The following is a 26149-nucleotide window of genomic DNA, read 5'->3' as shown; positions in this document are numbered from 1 at the left end:
CCGGAAGAAGGAGGAGGAGTCAGCCGAGGTGGTTGCTGGAGGGAGAGCGCCCTCCAGTGTAGCGGGAAAGTACTTGCCCAAACTTCTTTTGTTTTTTTAATGCACATTCCACAAAAATACAGAGAAGAGCACTCCAGGAGTGACAATAAAATAAGCCTGAACGGGATAATCAAAATGTTCACACGTTTGAAAACGATTTACATGTTTTTTTTAGCATTGTGATTGAAAGTGCAAGTTGAACTTTATTTCAGCACTTATTTGTAGTATTAATGAGTTAATGCAATTTAATGTATTTTCAGATGGAATCAAAGTGCACAAAAGTTCATTTTAAATATTTTTTTATTATTTTTGAAATCCATTCAATGTCAGCTCATTGTATCATTTAAATGACTAGCAATACGTTCCACAAATAGATTTACAGTATATTGTAGATAGCCACAATACACAATGAACATCACGTCCTCGTTGCATCTCCTCCTTGCGTGACACATAGACTAACAAAATCCATCATATGCTTATTCCTATCACAACTGGAACCCAAACTAGCATTTAGCCAGAAATGGGGGAAAAGGAAAAAAAAAAGGTTGTGTGTGTGTGAATCAATATTGGCAGAGATCTATAGATGATATAGTACAGTACATCTCCATATCCTGAGTTCAACAAAGGAACACTAAGTGTCCTTGATACGAGTTTCAAAAAGTCCATTCCAACACACAGGCGCAAAAACAAACATCCCTATACTAAGAAGAATGTCACTTTATTCCCCTTTTGGGCCCAGTTTTATATATTATATTAAACCTACTGTAAAGATGCAATTATTCACTGATACTGTGTATAATCTAATCTAGGATCTTCACCGTAAAGCTATGACAATGTAATTTTCTCTGTCACACAATTGTAATCTCTAGTTTTGTTTTTTGTTTTTTTGCACACGTGGCAAGGCACACAGTTTGCAAATATTCCACAAGTATTCCTCACTCGGAATTTGTGATGCAGGTGGGGGTTATAAAACTGCAGAGCTACTGTATGTACATTCTTTCAAAATGCTATACCCTATTTCCTCAAATAGTGGCGCCAGACACTGTCAGCAAAGCACACGCGGCATCTGTAAAGCTGACATTGGCAGATAATCGACGAACCCTTCAGCAATAATATATAACAAAAAGCATGCATCAACAAATTTCTGCATTAAAAAAATTCCCCGAAACACAAATTGTCATATTTCTGTTATGACAAAAAAAAATTGGAGATATGACTTTTGTTTGAATAACATTTAATAAAAAATATTATTACAGGGATGCTTATGTAGAATAGCCCTAATAGACACCTGTACCCTCTGCAGTTGGGCATACAAACAACACTATATGAGGAGATAGAGTTTTACAGAGGCAGCTTGAAGGTCAGTAATCTACTCATGGCGCATTTGGTGAGATAAGAGAAGCCCAGTAGGTGTAGCAGCAGCTAGTGGCGACCAAAAAACAAAAACAAAGCAGGAAATCATACAGTACTCTAAGCATTATTACGTTCAGAAAAAGGGAACAAAACAAATGGTAACACACACCACAAACATCATTTTGCCATAATTGTAAAACAGTTAAGAGGATGGGAGTGTTCATTTAAGGACAAAAATAAACAACCGCCAAATTTTTGTTTTCGACTAAGAGTGCATTGTTTTGTTTGTATAAAAATCCTACTAAATTCTGAATAAACACATACTGCATTTTCATTACTGCAGCGTTCTAGTTTAACAGAGATGTGATCGTCGCTCATACGGATGTGATACATACATTAGCCCATATTATTATGATTATTATACGACCTGAGAACATGGTATGAAAGTGGTGAAGTGCCTATGAACATTTGATGACAAATGTAAGGGGGGGACGGGGACATCCCAATCACAAGTCCTTGTATGACACATACAGGAAGCTCAAATGAATGAATGGTTGCAGCTTTGGTGGCTATCTTTAAAAAAAAAAAAAAAAGCAGCAAAGAACACATTGGAATGTCCCTAATGGGAGTCAATGGTTATTCAAATGCTCTTCCATTCAGTTCAAACAATCGGAATTAGTCACACATACTGTAAATACTGTACACACACACCGTGGTATAAAAAAAATACGATCCGATTAAATTCAAACACAATTAGCTGGCAGCTAAAGCAACGAATACAGTACATTACTATATTTGCTGTACATTTACTCTTAAAAGTAATTATTCACCAAACTGAAGAGAACATAAGTGGATCCTCATTTGTACCTTTTTATACCGAGTTTCAAAGGTCAGTGCGTTGAACATTCTCTACATCGAGCACTCAGCACACACATTCCTAACAAAAGATTGATTAGTTCAACAGATTTGATTGAAATAGATTTTTTTTTTTTGCATGAAAATTGCATGTATATCTTTTTAAAAAGTCGTCAATATTCCCGACCCTAAGATGTAGAAACAAACAACAATGGAGTAAAACTTAAGTATTGTGAAGGATATTGAGGGCCACATTGAAAAGAAACAAAAATTATGACATCATAGAATTACAATAATAGAGTTCTAACTGTATGAGGGGAAAAAAAATATTTCAGGAGGAAAGGGGGGGGGGGACAAATAAAAAATAAATCAAAATTTTACAAGAATACATATGTAAATTTAGGAAAATAAAGTAATACTTTGTAAAATTAAATAAAATAATTTTAAGGGAAAATCTTAAAATGAAAAGTAATTCCATGTCAAAGCAAGTAACGAGAATAAACAGTGATCTGAAGGGGGAAACAGCAGTTTTAGGATAAAAAGTCATACGACTTACAAGGAAAATGTCATATTATATTAAAGTTATAATTTTTGAAATAAAATTTAAAAGAAAAAAACTCACCATTTTATTTGAATAAATCAATTTTGGAGAAAAAAAAATGTCTGGGAGATGAAGGTGTGACATTTTTACAAGACAATAATCCCCCCCCAAAAAATAAATTTTATGAGAACAAAGTCAGAATTTTATGAGAGTCAATTTTACCAGTAAAAACTAAAATATTTTTTTTTCCAAGAATAAAGTTAGAACTGTACAAACAGAAATTATTAAATTGAGAATAATGTAATTTTAGGACAAAAGCCGTAACTTTGAGAATCTGTAATTTTAGTAGAAAACAAATATACATTGAGAATTATGTAATATAACTTTAAGAGGAAAATATATTTTGAGAATAAAGCGACGATTTCAGAACAATTCATAATCTTCTAATAAATAATTTTCATCTTTTTCAATGTGCCCCTAATACTCCAAAACTGCAAAAATTCATAGGCGTTATCCAGGATGACATCGGATTAACCTTGAATCTCATTTAAAAATTCTCCACCACATTAGGCAGATACACAGATCACCTTGTTATATATAATATATATATATATATATATATAAAATTAAAAAAAAACAAATAATAACATACAAAAGAGCCCTGAATGCTAACCGAATGCATACGTATGTTACCAGGAACAAAAGCAAAATAATTTCATTTATTTAGCTGACTTTGTAAAACAAAACAAAAAACACGTGAGAACTATTGCAATTGTGCTTCTGGTTTTAGTGTTAGCTGCGATATGGCAAAGCACTTCAACAGTAATGTGCTTTGTGAAGAATCCAGTAGAAAAAGACATTGCTGAAATGAGGTTAGTCAGATACATTTGATATAAAAAAAAAAACAAAAAAAACTACACACCGCTGTTCAAATGCCAGGTTTTTGTGATATTACAAAATCTGATCAAGCAATTATTTCAAAACGCTTTCCACCATTAATGAGACCTATAATCCGAGTCCCTTCATCCATTCATCTTTCTCTACCGTTTATCGTCACTAGGGCGGCTGGTGTTTTGGAGCCTATCTCAGCTGACTTTGGGTAAAATCTCCCAAATACACATGGGAAAATGCTTTATGGTCCGATGAAACCAAGGAACCAAGGTTGAACCTTTTGGCCGTAAAGGTATTTTTCAGGGCAGACGCAACACTGCTCTTCACCAAGAGAACACCACACCTACCGTGAAGAGCAGTGTCATGTTTTGGGGTGTTTTTTGGGGGGTGAGGAGGGTATTAACAGTTCCAAATTGCAGTATGAGTGTGAGCAGGAAAAACCTATTAGAACATTCAAACTCAATTTGGTGTTAATCAGAGGCACTTTAAATGGTGGCAGGTACGTGGTGACTCCCATTCAACGGATTTGAATGTGATTGGTTAATTCTGAACACAGCCATGTCCCAGGGTGTGCACACTTGTGCAACCACATTATTCCAGTTGTTTATTTTTTTTTGCTTCGTCTCTCTCACTCTCAAGAGATTTTATTGTTTCAATATCCCAAGTCATAGATCACATGAATGGTGTGAAGAGTTTTGAAACGATTTGTCTTGGTCTCTCTCTCTTTTTTTTTTAAAATATATCACACAAACCCGGCATTTGAACAGGAGCGTGTAGACTTTTCATATCAACTGTACAACCAGAGACAGGAAACATGAAATGAGTACACGAGAACAGGACATCACGTGCAAGTCTGCCTTTGGCCGCTGTCACGGACGCCACTTAACTGCAAAAGATTATGGCTTTAGATCACTCATATGTATGTGTGTGTTTGTGTGTGTCTTGTGTGTGTATATGTCTACATTCTGCTGGAGTGACAGTTCACTTTTCCTCATTTTCGGGTGTTTCAGAGAGTGGGGGATGCCGGGAAGGCCGACCCCAAAAGGTCTGTGTTGTTTTTTTTTTGTTCTTTTTCTTTTTTAATTTCGCCACCGGGGCGTGCCGAGCGTCCGCCGAGTCAAACCCCCCGCCTGATGATCATCAACCGCTCGCCCGTGTTTCCGAAGCCACGTTTCCAACTGAGAAGTGCACTTTAGTTCAATACGGGATGATGAGAACCGTTCCAAATCCTGATCTGCAGCCCAGTGAAGTCCACAAAGGGGACGGCCACATTGTAAACAAGAGATGTCACGTGAGGACATCCACTACTTCCTGTTTGTTCTTCTTGCGCATGTGACTTTTGTCTTCTTCCCCTTTTCGTTCGTCATGATTCTTTGTTGAGCAATCAATAGATGGAAGTGCAGCCCTACCTTCATCTTCCTAATAAGTTGATGAAAAAACAGAAGTACGAATTTGAGATAGAGGGGGGGGAAGTCTTGATTTTGGGAGAATAAATGATGTAATCTTTATGATAATAAAGTGGCTTTTAAACAGATGGTGTGTCAGGTGAAAAAGTTGTAAATGGACACAGGAAAATAATGAGAATGAAGTCATAATCTTGACTTTTGAGAATAGTAAACTTGTAATTTTCAGAGAAAAACTTGTGATTTTAGGAGAAAAAAAACAATACTTTGGGGGCAACCTCCCCTCATTATTTTATGAGAATAGAAATTTAATTTTAAAAGGAAACAACATAATTTTACGAAAATAAATTTGTAGTTTTAAGAGAGTAAAATGATCATTTTGAGGCAAATAAAAAAATCTAAATCTTACAAGTGCTATTGTAATTTCAAGAGGGAAGAGTAAATTCATAATTTTATGGGAATACATTAATAATTCTCGGAGAAACTTTCATAACCCGACAAGAATAAATGCACAATTTTAGGTTAAAAAAAAGTAATAATTTCATGAGGATAAAGTCCCAATTTTAGGAGGAAAATCATGATTAAATGATAATAAATTTGTCATTTTATTTTAAAAAAATAAATCTAGGAGGTCAAAGTGATTTTGTGATAAAAAGTCATAAAGTCATGATTTTAGGAGAAAAAAATAATGAAAAAAAAAAAATCACAATTTTACAAGAATGCATTTTTTTTGGGGGGGGGGGAATAAATAATTTTGGGGGAGAATAAAGTTATAGTTTAAAGAAAATGAACATTGTATATCCAGAGAATAAAGTAACATTATTTTAGGAGAAAACAATCCTAATTTTATGAGGATAATATCATTATTTTATCACAATTTTAGACTGCAGCTGTTTAGAGTCCCTGTTCGCCATTGCAGTAAAGCCCGTCAGGTTTCCAAGGCCGTGCTATGGCTTTTCCTTCTCAAAGTGACGCTTGCGTCACTTCCGCGTTGGAGTACGGTGTCCCTATAGGCTCAAAAGTGTTCAGTACCGGCCTCCGCAACTTCTACGCCAGTGTGCCGAGCTAAAACTGCACTGCTTGGTGGAAACGAGACTTAATAATTAGCTAACAGAAGTTAAAACTAGCCCCTCGTTGAATGAGGAAAATGGACGTCGGCGGTCCGACCTGTAGCTTATGGAACCAAACAACAAAAGGGGAGGAGGATGCTGCTCAATACATGTCTCTGTAGATCTCCTGCAGGAGCGGGTGCAGCGACGTGTCCTCTGTCTTCTTGATCTCCTGTACCAGCTGAGCGTGCTCGGTGACCAGCTGCCGCAAGTCGGCCAGTTTCTGCAGCAGCTTGGGGAAGAGGAAGGCGTCGTCCGGGTGGTTGGCCAGCAGGTGGAGCTGTAGCACCTGCACGATGCGCTCCTGCATGCGCTCGATGTGCAACACGTTCACCAGGCCCGGCCGGTCTACGGCGAAAATAAAAGATGATCATCAATTAGGGCGGTACTGAAAAGAAAAACTCATTACTACGAGGAATTGCTTAATAGAATCACAAGAATAAATTTGTCACTTTCTGGGAGGGTAAGGTACGTTATAATTCTGCGTTAAATCACAGTTGTGTCACAATTATTATCATTGTACAACAATCAATTGATACTTTTAGGAGAGGGAGAGGAAAAAGCTATAGTAATTTTATGAGAAAATGTTTTATTTAGGTCTTAATTTATAAAGAATAAAGTTGTAATTTTATGAGGGTTAAGTCAAAGTTACAAGAAAAACAGGTTATCAAATTTGTAATATTACGAGAAAAAAAGGTCACAATTTTGTAAGGAAAACAGTTTTATGGGCAAAAAGGCTAATAATTTTAGTAAAAAAGTAAGAATTTTAAGAGGGAAAAAAGTCAATTTTAGGACAAAAAGTTTTACAGCTCAAGGCTGCAGAATTTGTTTTTATGCATTTTTTTTTTTTTTTTTTAACTGTGGCCTCACCTCCGCAGCAGATGATGGCAGCCACAAAAAGCGCCAGATCGCTGTCATCCAGCTCCAGCACGTTAAACTTGGTGGCGAACTGGAACTTGGGCTCCATCATGTCGCTGAAGGGCCGTCGGAGGCTTTTGAGGAACTCACGCGTGATGAAGCCCGAACCGTACGCCACCAGGAGCCCGTCCTTGTTCATGCACGAGGCCAGCATGGCGAAGAGGGCCTCGTACACGCCGTATTTCAACAGCGTCACCTGGTCGTTGAGGTCCAGGCCGGAGAAGCCGGGAACAGACTTGGCGAATTCCGTCAACTCGGTGACCGTTTCCACCGAGGTGCACTGGCAGCAGTGGAAGATGCGCACTTCCGCCTCGCGGTCCTTCAGGACCCCCGCCGAGCCCACCATCTTGGCCAACAGTGTCTGCTCGGCCAGCTGCAGCGTGTCCATGTCGTGGATGACCAAAGGCTGCCGAAAGGAAGACGACGCACATTAAGAGTCACGTCAGCACACTGTTGCAGATGTTTATTTCCTTTATGCGGGGTGGTGGTTATCAAGGTTGCAAAGGAGTGGAAAATATCCAGTGTATTTGTAATTGTATCAACATTAAGCTTTAATGGAGCCACTGAGAACTAGAGTGGGCTAACTCCAGTTTTATCATGTTTAACTCTGCCATTTTCAAAGTTCCCCATACTGACCACTGTTTCGACTGACCTTTTCGAGACTCACAAAATATTGTTTTAGTGGCTCAATTTTTACAAAATAATAATAATAATAAAAAATTTACTTTCAAGAAAAAGGATGCTGGGGAGTGTGAATGTTACACGAAGTTGCATGGGGAAAAAACTCATTATATGAGACAGATGTAATTCTATAAGAGCCTTTTAGGCAAACAACTTAAATTTTACGACACAAAAAGGCAATTTATTTAAACAAAAAAGTCTACATATGGACACAATTATATGATACGTACTGTGCAATGACCTGTTTGGAATGTGGATTCCTTTTCGAAGTTCCGTTTATTTCTAATGTGGATGGAAGCGGTTTTCGTGAATAATGGAGAGAGAAGCCATCACGTACCCTTGTAAATGACAGGGTTCTTGCTTGAATGATTTATTGGGTGGTCGCAGTTGGGTTCACTTTGGAGGCGTCTGAGTTTATTTGGCAGAACGACTGAAAAACGTTGACTAAACGCTCAAGAGTTCATTTGGACATTTGAAAGAGACCAAGTGCGAAGATGATGCGGGGGAACGTTTTGGAGGTTTGGGACATGGTTTGAAAGAGTGCAGGGATGTAGACAAAAATAATGGCCTCCTATTTATGGCTTCTTCGGCATCTGCTCACACTTGAGTTGCTGCTCATCATCTGTGCCGCTGCAGGCTGACAGCTATTGAGACACAAAGTCTGAGTGCAAAGTTGAAAATGTGCTAAGAAGAGTGAAATCACTCCAGTGGGGAAGAAACAACAACAAGAGGTGGCGACCTGTGACGAAATCTCCCGTCGTCTATTTTTATTTTTTATTTTATTTTTTAAATCCACCTACCGGGGTGCTGGTCTTCCCCGTGAGGATTGTCCGAGCCTTGGCCTTGTTCATGTTGAAGTTCTTGAGGTAGGCCTCGTAAATCTGCCGGGCCAGCGTCTTCTGGTCGGCCAGCTGGGGGTCCTCCACCTTGTGGTCCCCCGTCACCATCTCGGCCTTCAGCTTCAGCTTCTCCGACTGTGGCATTCGGCCAAAGCGGATTGCTGCAGAGAACGCAACGCATGCGCTCACTTCATTAGCTACAGTCAAATTCTACTACTTGCCATAGGAAACAAGGAGAATTAATGGAAATCAGCTGAACATTTGAGGTAATTTGGGGATATTATTACTTTTTTCAAACTGTAACATAAGTGGAGAGAGGAGGGATAGGGACTGAGCCTTGTCATGAATATAAAAAAAAATACATCAAAAAAAAATTTAATCGGTGAATAATTGACACCCAACCCCTCCAAAGGGGGTTTGTAATTCCATCAAGATGCCACAAGATGAGGGCAAATCATTTGAAACGGAGAATCATAAAGCATCAACGCTCTGCTTTTAAGTTCACAATCATGAAGCAATGTTACATAAATGACCAAATTCAGAAGTTAAATTAATCAAATCAATCAAACCACCTTCACGAGGCTCATCAATTGGATTCGCTAGCGTGCTAGCTTAAATAACAAGCTAGCAAAAAGTGACATGACATCACACAAATATGCACACACAAACGGTATTTAGTCATTAAACTCATTACACAATAAATGTTAGGAAATACAGGCAAATTCTAAAAGTCCATTTTCAAAAACATCATAACAGACAAACCTAGGAGTGTGCTTATTTTACTTTGTTGCTGTTGTTACCACACATTCCCCCCTTTCACAACATTCTCAGAGAGCCACTTGGTTAACAATACATTTTATAATATTTTGCTTACCTTCTATAGCAACGTGAAAGTGATAAAATATGTAAAACCCCTTGCAGTATACATACACACTGATTTCTCCGAAGCTTTTATCCTACAATGGATGCCAGTATGTGTTCTGCCCACGATTGTTGCTCCTTTGAAGTGATTGATGTGTCATGTGTTGTTGTTCTGCTGTTTCGTGTCAGTTATTGTTGCCTCTTTGACGCGCGTCGATTATCAGCTGATTTTTGCTCTTCATGGAACTTACAGCGGGGGTCCACTGTATTGTAATGGTTTTTCTTTTCATTTCATTTGCCCACTTTTCTGTTATAGTATCACTCCAATTTATTTATTATTATTATTTTTTTTTGTCAAGGTGTGGAAGTTTAATAAACTAGCAAGGACGCTCATCTTCCTGGCTCGTGAAAAGGATTTGGCTGACTATCTCGTATCTGTTAACGCATGGAAGCGCAATAACACATTGGGAGGGCAGGACAGTACAGTGCTGTAGGTTTGCCATTGTATCTTTTACAATAAAACTGAACATCCAAACTTCCTGGTGCGATGCTGACCCCTACTGGGCTGTGCAACCTTCAATAGATACAAACTACACCTCAACACCCGGAATGCAAGTAGTGTCCTTTTCTGCGAATGTGTTGCATCACCACTAGTTTTTGTTATGCAAAATACGTGTTGCATTTACACCATGCAACCCAAACATGTTTTTTTTGTTTTTTTTTCTGAGGCAACACAGACGGCCTGATCCCATCATACTAATGAGATTGCAAGTGAACTGAACTTAACCTTGCACACAAGCGCGCGCGTGCACGCACACACACACACACACACACACTACAGTAGGTTATATGAATAGATCTGATTTGAGCCAGTAAGCAGGCCAACGGCAGTGCGGCTGCACAACACCATGCACGCCGGTCCATTAGATTGGTGCCTGCAAAGCAATTGGATCATGTGAAGGTGCTAAAACTCCACAGCAGGTGACTGGGAAGGAGCCAAGCCCAATTAAGTTGAGAGGAAGTGAGTGACGTTAAACTCGGCGGCAACGCCAGGGCACTAATCGGGAACTTTTACAATGATAATATTAATATTGCGCGCTCACGTTTGATGGACACCGTAGAGAGCGATGATGAATTACCAATGAATGTAAATATTTGAACACACCCTTATGGTCTATTTATATTGTCACCACACTTTATTACTACTGATTTTAATACCATACCACGATCATACTTCAACATGTATGCCTCACAAGTAAATACAGTTTCAGTGGTGCCTTGAGTTATGAGTTTTATTCATTCTGTGCCCACGCTCGTAACTCAAAACACTCAAATCATTTCTCCCTATTGAAATGAATGGAAATGCCATTAATCCATTCCAGCCGCCATACATTTTAAAAAATATATGAAACGCATCACTCTACTGTATAGTACTCCATAAAAACATACAATACATAATAGAATGTAAAGATAAAAGCAGTTTGTGCATTATGATCATTCAATGGGCATTGTGCTGCTCATTCTGGTGTGCGTGCCTTGGCCACCAGGGGGCAGCATAATACATACATAGTATACAGTGGAACCTCAATAAAACTGACCATCAGGACTGAACAATATGTTCAAAAAATAGTTTCCAGTTGTCATTAAACTGCTGCTAACAAAGTCTGTAAGTTCCAGAATTGGCAGCTGTAGTTTACTGGCGCTGTGGCGCAATGCAGGCAGACAATGTGACTGAGATATTTCCACGTCAGAAATATACAATATGACCAGATCCAATTCCAAATGACGAAGATGTTGAATGTGGGGCATTGACGTGGTGGCCATGTGATGATGGTTCTATCTATTGTCTATTGTGCATAAAGCGCTGGCAGAGAGAGCAGCATAGCTGCAGTGGTAACTCTGAGGAATACAAAACACAAGTCTCTGGAGTTTGTAACATGCAATGTTTGGTACAGTAACAGTTTTATTGTCAAGCCCTTTGCCTTTGGCAACAGATTTGGAACTAGGAAGCACACTAATTCCTCGCAGCTCATGAAAGCGTCTCACCTTTGATGAGTACTGTACGTCAACAATGTCACCATGACCAACCACACAGGCGTGGCAAATTTGCTTAAAAGTAATTTTCAAACATGATCAAGCTTTTTTAAAATATTTATTAACAATAACTTTGTACGGTACTGGGTATTTTAGGCCAAAAAAAAAAAAAAACTTTAAAAACAATAATCGTGTACTGTACAGTAATATGGGTCCATATGGCCTAAAAAAGTGCTTCAATGTAACGGAAAATCGGCTATATATATATATATATATGTATATATATATATATATATATTAATGTATTATTAAAATACTCAGTAGTAGAGTCCAATTTAGCTCTTCTATCCATTGCAGGTCGAAAGACAAAGGTCCAAAATTAGCGCCACGCCGGTGACGTCGTCTGTCACGAGACTGCAAAGAGCTCATCAAAGGATCCCATTGCACCCGCTTTACCAAACCGCTCTACCAAACCGCTTTCCCATGCTCTTTGGTTACACTTAAAGCCATGAAACGGAAGAATGAGAGGAAGTAAGGGATGCGCAAAACTGTGAGCTATAGCTTGAAGAAATCACCCCTAAATCAATGGAGCGCGGTACAAGATCAAAACCCCTGACGACGTGGAATGTGTGCACAAAAGGTGACCTTATTGAACGCGCTGAGCGCTCGCAGGCCAACGTCATCCTCTAAATGTGTTTCTAATCCGGACGCTGACCTTGAACACGGGTCGGCATGCTGGTTATGCGTGTGTGTGTTTACGCAGTGTCAACAGCAATATTCCAGGATACCGAAGAGCAGTTAAAAAAGATTGCTTTTAAAGGGCCTCTCTCACTGGTGGAGACGTCGTTGAGGCTGATCAGTCGCGGTGATTCCGGTACCCGGGAGACCAAAATATTGCTTCCACTCTCACCAGGAAGATGTCTGCAAGACGTCACCAGACAACGTGACAACCAATTCACCCACAAGTCGCTGTTATAGGCTTACATAGAGTCTTGAAATAAATATATTGGTTTTTTTTTTGTTTTTTTGTTTTAAATACCGAGATGGAAAGTTAATACTGGTTGATTGCCTACAAATAGCAAGACATGGGTTTCCATGTGTAATTTATTAATGCAGAGGCTAACAGACGAAACCGTTTACACTGTTAACATACAGGCTTGGAAATTAATAGAATTTTAATGCACAATCTAATGGTGGCCTAAGACCTGTGCCCATTTTCCGTTGCGATATACACCACACTGAATATGTCTCAAAGGCCCATTTTATTTAGTATAGAAAACGAAAGTTAGATCAAATACACAGTGTAATGATTTGCCTCGACTTGTACTCTTAAGCGCATTAGTGCCAATTAGTCACTCTTGGCACCAGTTGTGTTATACAGTTGCAGTATCGTTTTAAGCGCAAGCATGACGGAGTGTGTGTGTTTACAAACTAGGGAGCAGCTCGGCCTGTTTAAACTCACCGTTATGGGACATGCCCACAGACAGGCACTTCTGGAAACGGCAGTATTGGCACTTGTTGCGGTTCTTCTTTTGGATCTTGCAGCGGCGTTCGCACTTGTCGTAGTCTAGCTTGAGACGGATGGTCCGCCGAAAGAAACCCTGAAGGAAGGATAAAATGGTTATGTTGTACATCTCTGGGTTTAAAAAAAAAAAAAAAAAGAAAAAAAAAGAAACCAGCCTTTTCCAAACACCTTCTCCCTTATACACAACGCTAATAAATGCATAAAAACAAACCTGTTCATAGTCATGAATGCATCGTGTTTAGACATGTAAAGCTGAAAATTAAAAACAAAGTTTCAGTATTACACGTGAGTAGCAGAACACCACTCATAATAAAATAATAATAATAAATTTAAAATCTATTATCTTCATGGAACTAAAGAATATAGCAAGGCTGCAATGCTCAGGTTTTATTTATTTTTTTTAAAATTTGTCATGGGGGTGGAAAAAAAACAAAATCACACTTGGAAATAAAATGTAAATTTCAAGTTATTTTACCATTTCGCTAGAGTTAAGGTTTCAAAGTAGCATTTCGAGCCAGGGTTAGACTTTTTTTTTTTTTTTTTTTATATATTCCATCATAAAATATAATTGTGATCATTAACTTTTTTTCTGATTGGCCGGAAGAAATTAAAGCTCTAGTGCCTCATCTACTGCAAGTTGGGGTTACCTAATATGGATCTTTGGCGTATTAAATGGCTGCTCGAACATTTACCTAAACTTGAATCAAATGCATTTTTTTTTTTTAACCAGCAAAACTCCTCACTCCTTGTGCCATGTACACAAAGCCACCATTATGCTAATTATTATGCAACAGATTGATCTCAGTTAAGTCACACTAAACTCACATGCTCACAGCTAAAGGGTGTGAGCATGTGTATACTGTTACAGTGCCTCAAACTTTTTTTTTTTTAATTATCATTATTATTTTTTTAATCAAATTATGTACATTTGTTAAGTACAGTTCAGTAAAATCCATTTGAATTTAATATTTTAGCTTCAGCATTTATTTTTTGTTCTTTTGTCATCTTACACAAGCACAAAGTGATCTTTTTTTTTTTTTAATGATTTTTGGGAGTTTTAGGTTTGATAAGCTCCAGACACATCCATGAACTAATTGGAATTCTGCTCCAGACAACTGTTCAATACACACACACACACACACGCGCGTGCATGCACACACACACAAATACCCTCCCCCACGCACCCTGCGAGTGATCCTGCCTTGACAGCTTCATCCAAATTTAGGTGTATGATGGCATTCCGAGACACTGAAATAACCTCTGATCTTCGGAAAAATAAAGCTGCATCCACTTGATTTTATCCAATAAATAAAAAATGTTGACACTGTGAGGCAGATGGAATGAGAAGAGAACGTTACGCCATATACCGCACTGTATAAACAAAAATATTTAGACACCTGGCCTTACACCCCTTTTTGCAGTAGTTCGCTCATTGTTTTCCAGTCGTATGAATGTTAAGAAGATTAAAATGTGACTTAAAACATTTCCAAGATATGACAAAAGTTTGACCCTTTTCTATTTCTATTTTTTCCTATGGGATAAATGGTTTCTAAATCCAAATCGTCCAGCCTTTATGGACCATGCTTGGTACATTGTGGAGCTTCTCACTGGCCAAAATGTTCTTGCTTTAAAAAAATAAATCAAGAAGCCTCTACATGTAGGCATGGCCTTTGCTCTCAAGTACCACTCAGAAAGTCTCTCCAGTCAGACGGTAAACCATTAACTCAAACATGATTATGTCAAGTGACGCACTGCATCAGATCCATGGTCTGTGGTGACCTTTACTCTCCACCATTGTGCTTCATAAAGTTACTGTAAATCACAGAGGCTACGTTCCTGACACCACCTGCAATGGGTAAAAATCCACAATATAGAGAGACCATATGAGTTCAAGCTGTTTATTTGTCAATCCCACGTAAAGTTTACTGTAAAACTGCCACATAAAAAAAGAGCATTAAACTATGTATTTTAACACCAAAATGTTCAACTAAACCATATAATTTCATCTAATGGAAGTCCACCAGCTTGACACTAACCTATAATGCGAAATATCACTGACGGGCTAACGGAAATTAGCATAGAGTCTACAGTAGTTTTAAAACTTCAAACAGCCATTCCTTAACACACACAGAGCAGCAACACGTACAAACATCAAAGTACAACAATACTCACAGGTATAAATTCTCTCTGCTCTGTGGGAACAATGACTATTACTGGGGCTTAGTTGGGGACCTTCTCTGCCTCTTCTTGCTTTTAATTACGCTGCCCCTCTTCCAGTCAACCTCAGTGCTGCCCGGCATGTTGCGGCTCAAATAAAGAAACAAGATATAGCAGGGACAGTGATGCCGGTAACATGTTGCTCCAAAAAATAATAAAAACGCCATTTTGAGTAACCAGCAAAGTAACCAGTTACTTTTCCGGGGAAAATAATTAGACAACAGTTACTTCTTCAAACCAACAATAGTTACTTTTGCATCATCAATGCCTCTCACCAAAGACTAATTTGTAGCTGGTGATTCGAATCAAGAGCAGTCCAGCCGTGCAGAAGCATTTAACAGAGACCGCTTAAAGTTTTCAGCCAATAGAAGAAAACGATTGGGAAGCGATTGTACATTACATAATGCACAGTGACGGTGCAGCACCATAAAAGTGCAAAGAAATGCACGGTTTCACTGTCACCACACTATTTTTGTTATTTTCCTTAGTAAAAAGTGTATTTGATTGTTGACTGTGGTAACACTGAGCGGGGGAATACTGTACTACTAATTGTAAGGTAAGTAAACCAAGGTCCAGCAGGGTCATTGTAGAGAAGAACAGAAACACACGATTATCTTCCACAACATAAAGCTCAAGCAGAGGAGCGCTTGTTTGTCTGAATAATTCACATGCGCAGTCGTCGTCGTCTTCCCACCTTGCAGCCCTCGCAGGCGTGGACGCCGTAGTGGTAGCCTGAGGCGCGGTCAGCGCACACCCGACACTCCAGGCTGAGCGATGACGAGGGAGAAGACGAGATGTCCTCCTGGCCTGCTGCCACCCCGTAAACCACAGACGACGACGGGCTGGACGCCGGTGTCAGGGCATCTGCCAAGCACGAGAGCGGAATTAGTGATTGAGCATGTCATTACCCAGATATAGTAGCATTTGGTCAATGAGTGTTTTTAAGATTTTTGTTTTAATATACCGGCATGATGGATTTGAAATACAGTGGTACCTTGAAGTCTGAAACTTGTACAGTTTGGAGCTGATCTCCAGTAGTCATGTGTAGGACAAGAGTTGTGTATATGGCAGGCGGATTCAACATTTAAAAGCTAAGTTTGACTATCCAAAATGAACAGTGTGGATAATAGTCATTCTGACGAGTTGTAATTACATTCTGAATAGTTGGAATTTTCATTCAAGATATCTGTAACGTCAAAATGACAAACAGAGATCTCTATAATTCATTGTTGCCTAGTCAAAACTGACTTTCAGATATCTGCAACAACCTTTTACCTAGTACAAATGACGTCACTTTGGCGTCAATGTGTATGGGGTTTCTCATTACAGATATCTACAATTCAGTTGCAGAGATCCGCTGTGTGAGCTACGGATATCTGCAACTGAATTTTCAATATCTGTCACTCCAGCCTGAGATATCTGCGCCACTTTGACTGGTCATAATTTCAATTACAGATATCTACACTGTCATTTTGCCTAGCTAAAACTTGATTTAAGATATCGATTGAGGGAATTAAAGACACAGTAGCTTCAACTGTAATTATGACTCGTCAGCATCAAATTGTAGATATCCCAAACTGGAGCTACAGATATCTACAATTCCATTGCAGATTATCTGTAGCAAATTAATAATAGTAGTAATTCACATAGCGGACATCTGCAACTGACAAACCCAATACACATGAATGGCAAAAGTGATCTAATTTGTCCTCGGCGAAACGACTGCAGGTATCTGAAAGGGCAATTTTGGATAGGAAGAATGTCGTTGCTGATATCGCCAATGTTCTTTGTGACAAGGCCAAACTGAATTCCAGATATCTGTAACACATAACCAGTCTAGCTGTTAAATGCTAAAAGGGCTCCATACTGTGTGCATGCTTAGCGCTGTTGCTGCTCATATTTTCACAAGTTTCTACTTCTGGTTTTTGTTCCATTGCTGTTGACTTGACAGAACTCTCTCTGGTGTCACACACTGAGCCCATCTGTGATGTTTGATGAAAAAAGAGCATGATGTAGACCGCAACCTTGGCTTCTTGCGCTAGCCGCTAACTGGCTACCTGCCGTACACTTAAAGTGGGACCTTGATTTAACTGACCCGGATTTAACGGACTTCGAATTTAAAGGAAAGAAAATAGTGTTGAGTTGGAACTCAAAATCACCCCTTTCATGCCCAGTGAGGTAAGGGCGGATAAACTTTAAAAACATTTCCAATATTTGAAAGTGTTTTCTGTACTTATTTACACTAACTTTGTACTGTATTGGGTGTTACAATACAATAACAATAATTTCGTTCTGTACTGGTGTTTTTAGGCCCAAAAAAATAAAAGTGCTTCAATTTAACGGACAATCTGATTCAACATTCTGCTGGTAACAAGAGGTTCTTTTCCATTCATGTGATTGTCACCAAGTTTGCCTGTTCCGTCATGTGGAGGGAACTAGGTGCAGAAATAGTCCAAGAGGGTGGCACTAAGTCAGTCCGCATGATTCGAGAGATGCCAGAACAGCAGCCAAAAAGTTCTTCCTGTTAAACATTTAGCGTAACAACACTAAAACCCAAACACTCTGTCTTTTCTACAATCAAATGTTTCCTGACCACCACCCCCACTGTGAAACACCCACTTCTTCCCTCGCTCACACACCCCATTGCCCCCTTAAAAACGATTGCATTTGTAGAACTTTTTGCAGTGTCTCCGCTCGTTGCATAATTTGGAGGTAGCGTACATTTTCCCAGCTGTCTACCGCATCCACTATTCAGGAAGAAACAGAAGCCCAGTGGATGTTTCCCGAGAGGTGGTTTGGGGTGTCTGAGGAATGCGGTGGGGAGGGGATTCCTCATTGTGGTCAAGAACGAGGGAGCACATGGAGATGAAGTCCAAAACAAATGAAAAGGAAATGGGTTGAAAACTTTCAAAATCAAGGATTTACAGGCTGAGTCATCATTAGCCTTCTTTGTTATGGTTGTATATTCACATTCAATTGAAGCAAATTACAGATTACGTGACTACCGTCTCATGGAAATTACACTGAGCTGCTGAGGAAACACTGAAATTACAGTGTGGGAGTATACCACACAGAGCCTGATTAAGATTCAAATAGCGGGCGTTAAAATTGCATGTTCGCTCACTTTGACAGATTCTGCGTGCTCTTGGTGTACCATTATATATGGTCATTATATGACCATTATATTTAAGAGGATTTTGTACTTTAGGTAGCTCTGATGGTTTTCACCATGGAACATTTGGTAGAGTACGACAAGCACATAATGAAGTTTGAAGTGATGGAATTGGAAGTGTCAGTGGAACATATTGCATATTGCTCATTCCGAAAATTTTGGGGAGGCCAGCAACCTCTTAAAAGCCATGTTTCGTTTGATTAAACTCACCTGGAGTGTGTAAAACTTGGGACAGCACACCCAAAAAACTGCTCTGAGAGAGGCCAGCATGAATTGCCACAGTGTGTTGAAATGACCCAGATGCAAGGAAATCCAGAGTTGAAAGGAGTTTTTTCATAGGTGATATGTCATGACTTATTCTTGTGTCTGGCTCCAAGTCAGCCCTTAGATCAATCAGAAGCTCCGAAAATTGCATTGCTGAATAGACTATATGTTGCGCTAATATTTTTTTCTGTTATATCAAAAATGTTCACATGAACATAAAAGATCCGTTCTCCCTGTCGCCTGTCATTTTTCTGTGCCGTCTCGACATTGGGACAGCTCCTCCTCTCCATAATAACCGCAGTCACCATTACAGATAGCAATGCCGTTTGCACCTGCCTTTCAGATCCGGTGTTTAAAGATGCGAAATCAGCGCAAAACATAGGTTTACTCCAGGTACTCTGGCTTCCTCCCACGTTCCAATAACTTGGGTCTTGAAGGTGTTTAAGTTGTCCATAGGTGTAAATGTAAGTGGGAATGGTTGTTTGTTTTTGTAGCCTGCGATTGTACACCTCTTTTCACCCTAAGTCAGCTGGGATAGGCTTGATGGGAAATTTTGTTTTGAAAGTCGACCAGCATGAAGTTTGACCGGTGTCACGGAACGGATTGTGGATTGTGGAATACCTTAGTGTGTAAATGTACAGTACATTTAAAGTCAATAACTATGAATACAGCCTTGCCATTGGATGGCAACCACTTCAGGGTGTACCCCGCCTTTCATCCGAAGTCAGCTAGGATTGGCTCGAGCTCACCCAGGTGATGGATGGATGGACTATCAATACATTCCTCACCAAAGACAGTGGAGCCCTCTGAACCATTGCTGGACGACTGGTACTCGGGAGCGTCGTAGGGGCTTAGGGTGTTGCTGTCCATGGACTGTGATATGTCGTGGAGCTCCTCCATGCCACCGATGAAGTCGTCATCGGCGCACAGCGGGCTGCCCAGCACAGAGTCCTCCAGGGGCGAGGGCGGGCGATAGTGACTCTCAATGTCGACCATGGCCGCGTCGAGAGGGGGAGGGGCAAGGTCGGCCGGCGAGCTCACTCCTCAGACTGTAAGGGATGGGAAAACAAAGAATAGTAAATATTCTGTCATTTAACATAATCATACACTTTATGATTTTAGGTATGTTGCTTTTACACACATACTAATAATTAGGCCTTATTTGAGCATTGTTCCCCTCTGTTGCTCAAAGTAAGCAAAGGTAAGATTATCATTCATTCATCTTCCATTCCGCTTATCCTCACTAGGGTCGCGGGCGTGCTGGAGCCTATCCCAGCTATCTCCGGGCGAGAGGCGGGGGGGCACACCCGGAACTGGTCTCCAGCCAATCGCAGGGCACATATAAATTAATCAGATGTCACTAAAGTATCATCTGATTCCTGAGCGATTATCCTGTGGTGTGGGTGGACCAAACAGATTACTTACATATATAAATAAATATATAAGCAGTAAAGAAAATGGATGGATGGATATAGTCTCACTTATGTGGGATGGACTTCAACCCTTAAACTACATATGTTGGTACTGGGTGTAAGCTATAAATTTGGTGTACACAATTCAAGACAGCTTAGCATTATAGCGCTAGCAATTGCAAATTTTAGGGCAAAAAATGCTAACTGCCGTTCAGCTCACTCATACTTATCATGTTATATGTATATTACACATCTAACAGTGTCTTAAAAATATCAGACACTTCTTTTTCATATTTGGCGAAGTCTATCAATGGCCCAACACTGCATCTGTCAGCAATATATGTGAAACATGGGTTCCGGTAGTGTAAACATTGTTCCAGAACGGAGCTGGGTTTTTTTTGTTTTGTTTTTTTTTGGCCCCGGGGGAGCTTCAATGGCAGAAACTTTGTGTCAACCTATTTTTTAAGTCAATTTAGCAGAGTTATTCAATTTTTAGCCGTTCCGTCTTGCTGCGAATATGTTCACCTCTCATAACTTTTTGACAAACACTTCAGACATTTACTCAATCGCTCTGCCTTAGTCAAACGACATGTCAGGGTTTGTATACTATGATAATGCTTGAGCATTTGTCACCCGGAAGTACATGTAGCATCATGGTGAAAGGGTCTATATAGTCAGTCAAGAAAATACCAATATCATACGGCCATCCCTGAAAGAACTGTGATAATGCTGACTGTACAGCTTACAGAGGCAGATAAAGGGTTAAAGACATGCAAGAGGAAGAATGTAGGTCACTGGGCTGGCTGGGGCTGTCCTGGGAGACGAGAACCGGGTCTACGGGCTTGGCCGCGAGCTAACGGGAGGAGGCTCAAGTTGAAAAGGAACTTTTTCGAAGTGCGCCGTCCACCTGGTATTCAAAACGTCAGACCTCCGCATGTAAACTAGGTCAGTATTCAGTAAGCCCCTTTCATCAGGCCATGCTAAGTCCATCAAAGACGGAGAGGAGGGGGGAGAATAAGGGGGGGGGGAAAGGGGCACTGGAGCTGGTGCGAGGGTGGTTATGAAGCGGTCCGACGGCAGCTGCCGCTTGTTCTCGTGGGCCGCTCGACTTTTTTTGCACACTGCTTGCTCCGAGTTTGACCTCAACTTGGCTTTGCCGCCAGAGACTAGGACATGCATGCTCGAAACGCTTGTACCCTCTGAACTCCCTGCCTCCCTTTTTGAAAGAAAGACAGAACTAAGCGGTATTCCATTGCCACAGCTACTCGGTGGCCTTCAGTGCAAAGTAGAAAAACAGAAACATCTCTGTTGTGTGAAATTCCACCTCTTTGGTAGAGGAAAATACTACAATTACCATTTTTGTTTAAAGGACATGCAGTATAAACCTATTTGCAAATTACTTACGCACCCCAAAATGGTTTAGAATTGTACATATTAATACAGCAGAAACCCGGTTCGCAAACGCTTCACGAACAATTATATTTTCGAACCAAAATGTTAAAGAAATATTGCCTCGGTTCATTTACTGCACTTCAGTTCACCAACAGTCTTGGCTTGGACGCGTGCAAGACTCATGTTATGACACCATGTTATTTCTTCAAAATAAAGTATGTTTTCACTGATATCTATATTGTACTGTATTCATTTTTAAACCAATAAAAACAAGGTAAACATAATTTTGTACTGTAGCCGGAATGGATTAATTCTCTTTCTATTCACTTTAATAGGAAACATTGCTTCGGTTCGCAAACATTTCGGTTCACAAACGGAATTTCAGAACTAATTAAATTAGTAAACCATCGTTCCACATTCGTTTAAATCGTAAATATACCACAAACTACAATCCCGAAACAGTCGATATGCGTAATGTCAACATACTTACTTGGCACCAAGAAGCCGCAAGATGGTGCCAAAAACCTGTCGAATAAAAAAGTAGGACTACATTTTTAACAGGGTGGGGTTTGGATAACACCTCTTGGCCATGAATATAAAACAGTCAAATGCAAAACAGTAATTAGGGCTGACAACTGAGAAAGCCACGTGACAACGTATTCTAACGTCGCTGCGCAAACTCGTGCCAGACCTCTTATGTTGGGCCAGTCACAAACCGAGGAAATTCCCGTACTGAATAACACAGAGACAGGAAGGCCAAAAGTGGACAAATGTAAAAATGATCAGCTATAATTACATTTCCAAAAATAAAAGGAGAAAATGTGTCTTGAGATTCAAACTACGACCTGTGAGGCAGACATGCTACCCACTGTTAGATTAAATAATATATTCCTAAAACACCTAAATGAATCATGCTATAATATACGCAGATTACTACATATGCTGATTTACGTTGCGACATGGAAGGCTTTAAATCCTTCCGGTCTAATCACTACCTAACACTGGCACACCTTAACCCAGAGTTGTCTCCTCATGGCGACGAGATGAACAAAGTCTGAAAGCATACAAGAGCGAAGCACTCTTTCCAAATGGACACTGATGCAGCACGCCGTAATGCGGACTGCTATTTCAACAGACACCCGGTGCAAACATCACCTTCTCTTTAAATAAGATACACACTTTTCTCAGCCCAGCAATGAACCGATGGACCGAGGTGACCTCTTGCGTCGCCTCGCCAGCATACAATGCGAGAATGTAAATATGCATGTTTTTAATGGTGGAGTGCATAGGTCTTTGAGGTGCTAAATACACGTATAGTCACAAAATGTTGGAGATCTGGTGACATTGCAGAAAAAAAGCTAACAATTTATTGCTATGGCAACAAAGCATTTGTGCAACAGGTGCCAAAGAGCAACGTTAACAACAAAGCAGTAATTTGTGTGTAACTGTGAAAGCTAGTTTTATCTTTTCTGCTCCCCCAACATAGCCATTCGATCCATCCATCCATTTTCTATACCGCTTCAGATTCACAGATGACCTAGAGCCTATCTCAGCTGACTTTGGGCGGAAGGCAAACTACAGCCTGGACTGGTCGTCAATCAGTCGCAGCGGACATACAACCGTGCACATTCACACCTATGGGCAATTTAGAGTCATCAATGAGCCTACCATGCATGATTTTGGAATGTAGGAGGAAGTACCTGGACACGCGACCACGGAGCGAACATGCAAACGCCAAGATTTGAAACCTGAATCTTGACAACTGTGAGACGGACGTGCTAACTGCAAAGTCAATGTGCAAATGTGAAGTGGCATTTGCCTCAAAGAAACAATGGTAACCAGCTCCATGTACAATTGTTGACAAAAGCACCAAGTAGCCAGAATATAACTAGCTTTAAGTTAGACAATATAAACGCTAACCACTGACATAGACATTGTCTCTGATCATTTTAGTATGTGGCAAACTTTTGACCAAGCACTGCTAGTTTTCAAGCAAACCTCGTGTTTTTATTTTTTTCCACTCTCCGTCAGAAATTAAATTTCTTAATTTAAAAAAATAAAATAAGGAACCCTCTGCATTAGTAGTTTCATCGATACAGGAAACATGGTCATGGTTCAATGTGACCCACTGCATGCTTATATTTTCTTTTTACATCAATGTTTCAGTGAATATTGGAAATTCCCAGAAATTAAATCATGGAGTTGTATATAATATATAACGGAAAGACAGTTTCTAAAATGCTTCTTTTTAGTTGAAAATGGCTTACTTCAACCAGGATCCTTTGCTGAATCGTGGCCGTGGTCCGTGGCTACGTGCATCCATGTTTCATGGTAAGCTACAGGACTTGGAAGCTACTGTACAACTGCGCATACGCGGTAAGTCTAAATGGTGGCCGTAAAACAAAGGAAATAAATACGTGGGGCAACATCTTGTCGTAGCATGTTATTCTTTGATTCGTTTTCTAACTCTGCGTTTGATTGCTTCCCCCCCCCCCCCCACCCTTTCCATGACTATACGTTGAAACGTAATTGACATCTACGTATATCAGTAGCAATAAATGACTGAGTTGAAATATTTTTCCTAGAGTTTTACACATTAACATGGGTCAATTTGACCACAACGTAAACAGAGGATTAATAAATTAAATGCCTGTAAGAAGAAATGGATAAATGAATGCACCAAATGAAGTCTGAAGCTAGCGGGCCACACGTTTCCCATCCCTACAAAAGAACGGATTCAATGTTTCAATTAATAAAAAAGCCATACGGTTTTGTTCCAAAAATAAGTTACATGTGTATCAGCCATTCAAGGAGTCTATAGCAGTCACAGCTGGGTTGAAATGTGCCATAAATAATTCATACAGTCCAACGGATTTGTTCTCAGTCGCTGAACGCGCTCACTCATCGCAGCGGGGCGAGCTCCAGCCGAGGTGCATAAACACTCTGAGAAGACAAGTCCGGCTTGTAGATGTCCTCAGACTCTTCAACCCCTCCAGGGATGGAAGTGGAACAGCACGAGGTTAGTTTTCACAGCCGGCGCGGGGAACAAAGGATTTACAAATCACCTGTTGTCTTTTAAACATACAGCCTCTGCAGCAAGTACTGTATTCAACAATAAAACGTACTCAACAGGTTCTAAACTCGACATATTTTTAGTTTTCGCCGACAGTGTTGCCTTGACCTGTGTTTGTTTCGTGACCACACCCGTGACTCAAAACACTCATATCTCAAGTCATCATTCGCCACGGAAATGAATAGAAATGCCATTAATCTGTTCCAGTCCCCAAAAACAAACATTTTTGATAAGAAAAATAGCACTCTGGAGTATTGTACTTTATGAAAACATGCAGAAATAACGTAATTAATAGAATGTAAAGAATTAGACCATTTATGAATAATGATTTCATGCATTATTTCAATGAACATTGTGTGTATGGTGTGCATACCTTGACCACCAAAGCATAGTATAATATATATATAAACTGCAGGGATATTTGTCATTTTTTTCAGAGGATAAAGATTATATACTTGGGAGTATTGTTGTATGCTGCATGTGTTGCTACCGTTTCTGATCAACTATAAGTTGCTGAAAGGTTTAGAACTGAAGCGATATGGATGAAAGTTTCACTAGCCCGTCTACGGTATTTCCGATTATGTGTTAGCATTAACCTAGCGAACGTTCGTAAAACAAAGTAAGATAACAGACACAGGTGTCAAACTTGAACCCGGGGTCAGATCTGGCCCGCCCCATCATTTTGTGCAGCCCGCTAACACGAATCGTGTGTGTCTACTTTGTTTCTTGCCAAAATCTGTACCAAAATTGCAAATTGTCTTCACTTTTAAAAACACTGTCATATTAGTCTCATTGTCCTTCCAAACCCCTTTCGAATACAAGGAACAATAGTTAAACTTTCTTCTGATTTCTGATTTTAAAAATGAGTCCATTTCTTGTGTATATATAATAACATGATGAGGCAATTATACATTTATAACGACGGACCTGTGAGGGAAGTAATGTGGCCCTGTGACCCCTGAACTAGAAGAGCAAGTATCATTAGAATAAAACCAGATGTCTCCAAGAAACAGTACTGACCAAGGAAATCAAAACGCTATTATCCTACCTTCCACTTCCGCAAACATTCCCTCAAGCGTCCCCTGACAAAATATGACATCCCGCTCGTCCCTTTCCAAAAGCTCGTATGATGATTACTGCACATTCACAGGTTAATGTTTAATCCTCACTTCCTGGGGTGTGAGTCCTGACAGCCCTATGTGGACCACAGGGGTGACTGCGGTGGTCTCGGAGTGTGAATATGGGCTGATGTGCTCCGCCCGATGGTTCGTTTGAGGGTTTCGTCGCACTCCTCTCGGACGTGCAGTGTAAACGGACCTTTATCAGACGGACCTGGTACGCCGGGTCAGCTCCCTCATGTCGCTATGGAGACAGCACAAAGTGCAAGAGTGATTGACATTGGACTTTAGTTGTGGTTAGTGACAGATGGGTGGCGTGATAGAAAAATCGCTAAATCATTGTTTTATGGGTTTATCATTCGAGCGGGCGTCAGTGACAGTAGACAAAGAGAAGTGGGAATGCTATTTTTTAGATTAGACAGTCGGAATCTGACAATACATCCATCAGTAAT

The 26149-nt window shown here is 40.0% G+C and overlaps 1 protein-coding gene across 8 annotated transcripts in view; it reads right to left on the bottom strand.

Annotated features, from left to right (window-relative positions):
• Positions 1 to 373: 373 nt before the first annotated feature.
• pparab (peroxisome proliferator-activated receptor alpha b) overlaps positions 374 to 26149 on the bottom strand; it is a 91475-nt gene continuing 65699 nt past the window's right edge. For 6 of the 8 annotated variants that reach the window (XM_061677968.1, XM_061677962.1, XM_061677966.1 and 3 more), the window contains 6 exons: positions 19491 to 19751; positions 15961 to 16130; positions 12987 to 13125; positions 8591 to 8790; positions 7062 to 7515; positions 374 to 6539 (listed from right to left, as the gene is read on the bottom strand). In XM_061677968.1, the coding sequence (XP_061533952.1) occupies positions 6295 to 6539; positions 7062 to 7515; positions 8591 to 8790; positions 12987 to 13125; positions 15961 to 16130; positions 19491 to 19698 (1416 nt within the window). In that variant the 5' untranslated portion in view covers positions 19699 to 19751 and the 3' untranslated portion in view covers positions 374 to 6294. Of the gene's footprint in view, positions 6540 to 7061; positions 7516 to 8590; positions 8791 to 12986; positions 13126 to 15960; positions 16131 to 19490; positions 19752 to 25748; positions 25942 to 26149 lie in introns of all 8 variants that reach the window. The other 2 variants (XM_061677963.1, XM_061677965.1) reach the window with 1 other exon arrangement.

This window comes from Phycodurus eques, chromosome 5, assembly GCF_024500275.1.
Source record: "Phycodurus eques isolate BA_2022a chromosome 5, UOR_Pequ_1.1, whole genome shotgun sequence".
Lineage (NCBI taxonomy): Eukaryota > Metazoa > Chordata > Actinopteri > Syngnathiformes > Syngnathidae > Phycodurus > Phycodurus eques.
The sequence above is the reverse complement of the archived record's forward strand: the minus strand, read 5'-3'. Positions and strand labels throughout refer to the sequence as shown.